This window comes from Lactuca saligna, chromosome 3 (genome assembly GCF_052625555.1).
Source record: "Lactuca saligna cultivar CGN05327 chromosome 3, ASM5262555v1, whole genome shotgun sequence".
Classification (NCBI taxonomy): Eukaryota; Viridiplantae; Streptophyta; class Magnoliopsida; order Asterales; family Asteraceae; genus Lactuca; species Lactuca saligna.
Window position 1 is genome coordinate 28,391,545 of NC_136419.1, and position 4,471 is coordinate 28,396,015.

The 4,471-nt window shown below is 35.9% G+C and overlaps 1 protein-coding gene across 1 annotated transcript; it reads right to left on the bottom strand.

Moving 5' to 3' along the window:
• Positions 1-439: 439 nt before the first annotated feature.
• LOC145033500 (glyoxal oxidase-related protein) lies at positions 440-2,366 on the bottom strand. The gene has a single exon (XM_078982096.1). It carries the CDS (start codon positions 2,270-2,272, stop codon positions 596-598), a length of 1,677 nt encoding a protein of 558 aa, XP_078838222.1. The 5' UTR covers positions 2,273-2,366; the 3' UTR covers positions 440-595.
• Positions 2,367-4,471: the final 2,105 nt, after the last annotated feature.

Consider the following 4,471-nt stretch of genomic DNA (forward strand, 5'->3'; position numbering starts at 1 on the left):
GTTTCGAATAACAATAAACATGGATAATTTCTTAGATCGTGTATAAATATTTTTCAAAATCTGTAATTCGTAGTTTTCTATGTTTTTTCATACTTAAACAATTCATACTGTTTTTACATCTGAAAATATGTGAAATCAAAGTATACTGTTTATAGGATGTAACATGCATATACTATCTACACATATGACATCTGATGTCACTGATGAGTTTCATCTCCTTAAATAAATCTTCAGTATAATTTTTTATGTGATAATTAAGAAACCAAATAAATGCAACAATGTGCTAACTGCTAGAGACCTTCCAGTTTGACGAATTTCAGAAGAAATCTATCTATATGTACAGCAAAGGGAATAACAGCTCTGGCTTTTCTTACTGCTAAAGTTGGCACTTATATTGTGCATTTGCAGCATACTAACAGGTTGTTATATCTTTGTGCGCTTTCTTTTTATTCTATTGAGTTTTCAACAAAATTACTACATTGGCCTTTTAGAGACCACCATAATGGGTATCATTTGAACAAAATGACCAAAACACCCTTCATAAATCAAATTCATTTTATTTAAATCTTATCTTAATAAGTAATAATTTCACATGCTACTGAACCTTTACCCACACGCCAAGACTAGGTATGCCTGCATGAACCAAATACAAGAGATAATACCCTGGTGGTGCAATCTCAGCCGTTGATGGCCCAAACACCCCAATACTATAAGTCTTCATAAAAGACTCTCCTACCATCGACACATTCTTATCTTCCTTCAACACCACCATTCTCTGATTCATTCCCAATGAATGTGTCGTGAATGATGGTGCTATAATCCTCACTGTAACTCTCGATAGCTTCAAAAACTTCAATACTGTAAACATCAATATCAATGGCTTCCTATACTCCATAACCTCAACATCAATGCTCACAATTTCTGGCCTCAGTGGATCATATTCTTTCGCTAAATAAGGTGGTAAAAACGCTTCCAAACTTAACTCAGAAGGAAACTCAACATTTGTAAAGTTATAAAACGGATTCGGGTTGCTACCCGCTACTAAAACCCGCCCGTCCGTCACCAAAATAGCAACGGAGTTATAAAGTCTTGGTCTCGATGCCGATTGCATCACAGAAAATCTCCTATTCGGAGGCCCGTTCGGGTGGTAAATAACGGGCCGGGTCACCGGATCACGTGCGTTGCCCCATCCGGCTGTCCCCGACCCGGCTCCATTTATGATAATCACTTCTCCGTTAGGCAAAATGACCATATCACCCATGGTTCTCGCAATCGGCATCGTTTCGATCTCCCAAGCGGGATTCTCATTCGTGACTTTTATCCGTCCGCAAGTCGGAACTGCTCGGATGAATTCGCGGGCCCGTTTTATGTTCAAGAACGCGTCACGTGGGGCCCCACCGCATACCATGACCTCGGGCTCGATTTGCGTGTTTTCATCTAACGGAAGCAAAATAGACGACCCGGAGCTCGGGTAGTTTCGCGGGTCGTCCCCGGGAATTGGCGGAAGGTGTTTGACTACACGGTTTTGGTTATAGTCAAACACCACAGACCGTATGTTTGCAAAAATGAATAGGTTTCCATCGGGTAATAAATGGACAAACGGGTACAAATTATTTTCGCTTATAACCTCATCGGTTTTAAAGAAATCCAACCAAAAAGAAGATACATTGAGGGGGGGAATAAAGTAATCCGGCAAAGTCGAAGGGTAAAACTCGTAATTATTTTGTTGTCGTCCGCCTATTATGATAACCCGTCCATCAGGTAATATTTGATCGGTCGAGTACCACCTTCGTTCAGTGAGGTACCCATGGTACTCGACCCAATCACATGCCTCGTCATCACATGGGACCATGGTTCGAACCGTGTGGTCCCCATCATTGTACCCTCCGGTCTGAACCAAGGTCCCATCTGCTAGAACTGCACCAGACGAGCACCATGTATCGGTTTGAATAGATAAAGGTCGGAACGTGTTGGTCTGTATATCGTATAGGATTGAGTGAGCCGTGCAGTCCTTTTGGAGCATGGGATCGAACGGATCGTATCGACATCGGTTGAATGGGAGAGTTATGTTTGAAGGACCGAAGTCGGTTCTATCAAACATGACAATTTTGTCGTTGTGTAGGAGTTGCATGTGCATGGGGGATATGCCGAGGTTGTCGTGTAGGAGAGTCCATTTGCCGCTGATGCCGGAGGTATTTTGCGGTGGGGTTAGGGGTATGGTGGTTGTTGGAGGTAAGGCTAGTAGCGTGAAAAGGACAAAGTTGGTGAACATTTTTTTGGTGGTGTTTGTTGGGAAATTGGTGTGTTTAGGGTTGGGTTTGGTATGGTAGTGAGGTTGAGAAGTTGTAGGGAGGTAACTAGATTTGTGTGATCATAATGAATAATCATGGCAAAGTAATTAAAGAGGTTCATTTTTAGCTAGAATAGTGGTTTGTTTGTGTCATATTCTTTGAGCCTGACACCAAGTCTCTTGAGCCATTTTTGGAGTTTGCGAGTTTGGAAGATATTTTAGGGTTTCTTTTGTTTGTTGATAACTAGGAAGGAAAATACATCCTTATTGATTGTTCTATTAACATCGTCTCTGAAGTCTGAAGACGGTTTTAGTTTTTTAGCGAGCTTCCCATGTCAAATTCTTTTGTTCAATGGCCATCGAATGCCTTTGGGGATTTTTTATGCATCAAGAAGAAACAATTAAAATCTTTCAATTGTTAAGGATTTTTGTTTTTTTTTAGAAGTTGTTTGTTTTTTCAAGAATCAAGATCTTTAAATAAAAAACAATACAACACAAACAAGTTTAGAATTTGATAATGTATAATGTTGAAAAAAGAACGAACTCAGGAATGAAAACTATCTTCGCAAGTCTCTATATAGATGAAAGTTTTACATGAATATACTAGACGATATATTGGTTGTTTCTAATAACATACTATCTGTTATGAACCGTATGTATCAGAAAATTGCAATGTTTTAAAAACCGGTTTGAACCAGCCGGTCGAATCGGTTGGACCGGGAATCGGGAGAGGGAACGGTTCAACTATCACCGGTTTTATATTGATTTCTGAACCGGCCAGCTTTTAGAAAAAACCGGTTAAACCGAATAAAAACACATGAAAAAGAACCATTTACATAATAAAGTTTAGTGATTTTTTTCAAATCTATTTAGTTTACTCTAAATAAAAACATATGGTAAATGTTATAAATTCTTTTGATGTGTTTGTATTCATCAAAAACTATATTTCGTTTTGGTATTGTACTTTATTTTCTGTTTGACGTATATGGATTGATGTAAACACTAAAACTTATGGTTATGTGTTATTTTAATATATTTGGATTCATCTACAATTTATTTTTATGTGTATTTTTAATGTTTGAACTTGTAAATATCAAATTCATAATTTCTATATGTATGTATATGTAGGAAAATAGGAAAAAACGTAACCGGCGATCGAACCGATTAAACCGGTTGAACCGGGAACCGATCACCATACCAGTTCAACTAAAAAACCGGTTTTTAAAACATTGGAAAATTGGTTCCATGTTGAATGTAAATACTTAAATAATAAATGTTGATCATGCTTTCGTTAAAGCATAGCGGACTAATTTATGATACAGATTGAACAAAAAGTAAGTTCGTGCAAAATAAATGATGCTCATGAGACCATAGCAAGTTAAATCTTCGTAAATGTATCATCACAACATGTGATTTGCAAATTTGATGGTTGTTTTGTAATGAAATATAAAAATTTGGTTTTTAGATATATTTTACTGCCCATCGATATAACTTTTAAGCTGTGTTTGATATGCATAAACTAGTTTTTTTAGTGGTTAGTAAAACCTATAAAATAGCTTACAAATAGTTTATAAGGTATTTTTTATAATAGAAAGTGATAAGTACATAATATTTTTTTCTTCACACACAACAATTTAGGTTTTATATAATTATACAATACAATATTTTAAAACATAAATATATATATATATATATATATATATATATATATATATATATATATATATATATATATATATATATATAAATCAACTTACTTTTTTAATAAACTACTTGTTAATTAGTTTGTAAATCAGAAGCTAAGAAGCTAACTTTTACACAACTTTAAAGTAAGGCCAGGTTTTCTTTTGGCATAATTACAAAAATATTCAAGATCAACTTTTTTTTGGAAAGGAAACTTCCCTAACGAGGGTTTTCGGGCAGCTTTCGCGCACCTACTAATCCCCCGCTGCAAACATAAAGCTTTGTCTGATGCCCTGAAGTCACTGTAGGCGAACCTCCATGGCCACAAGGGCTCTAAAGATCAATTGTTTTTGACCTTATAAAATGACTAGCAATTCCATAAGTTGTAAAATTATTCTCCGGTATTCTTTTTTATTTCACAATTATAACTTTTTTTTCTTTTCTGCAAGTTGTTGCCAGTAAAAAGATAATTTCATGATGTTGTTTTGAAAATTAATT

Bases quoted from the DNA above. Each gene is read 5' to 3' on its own strand.
- LOC145033500 (XM_078982096.1), bottom strand. From the start codon at position 2,272: ATGTTCACCAACTTTGTCCTTTTCACGCTACTAGCCTTACCTCCAACA.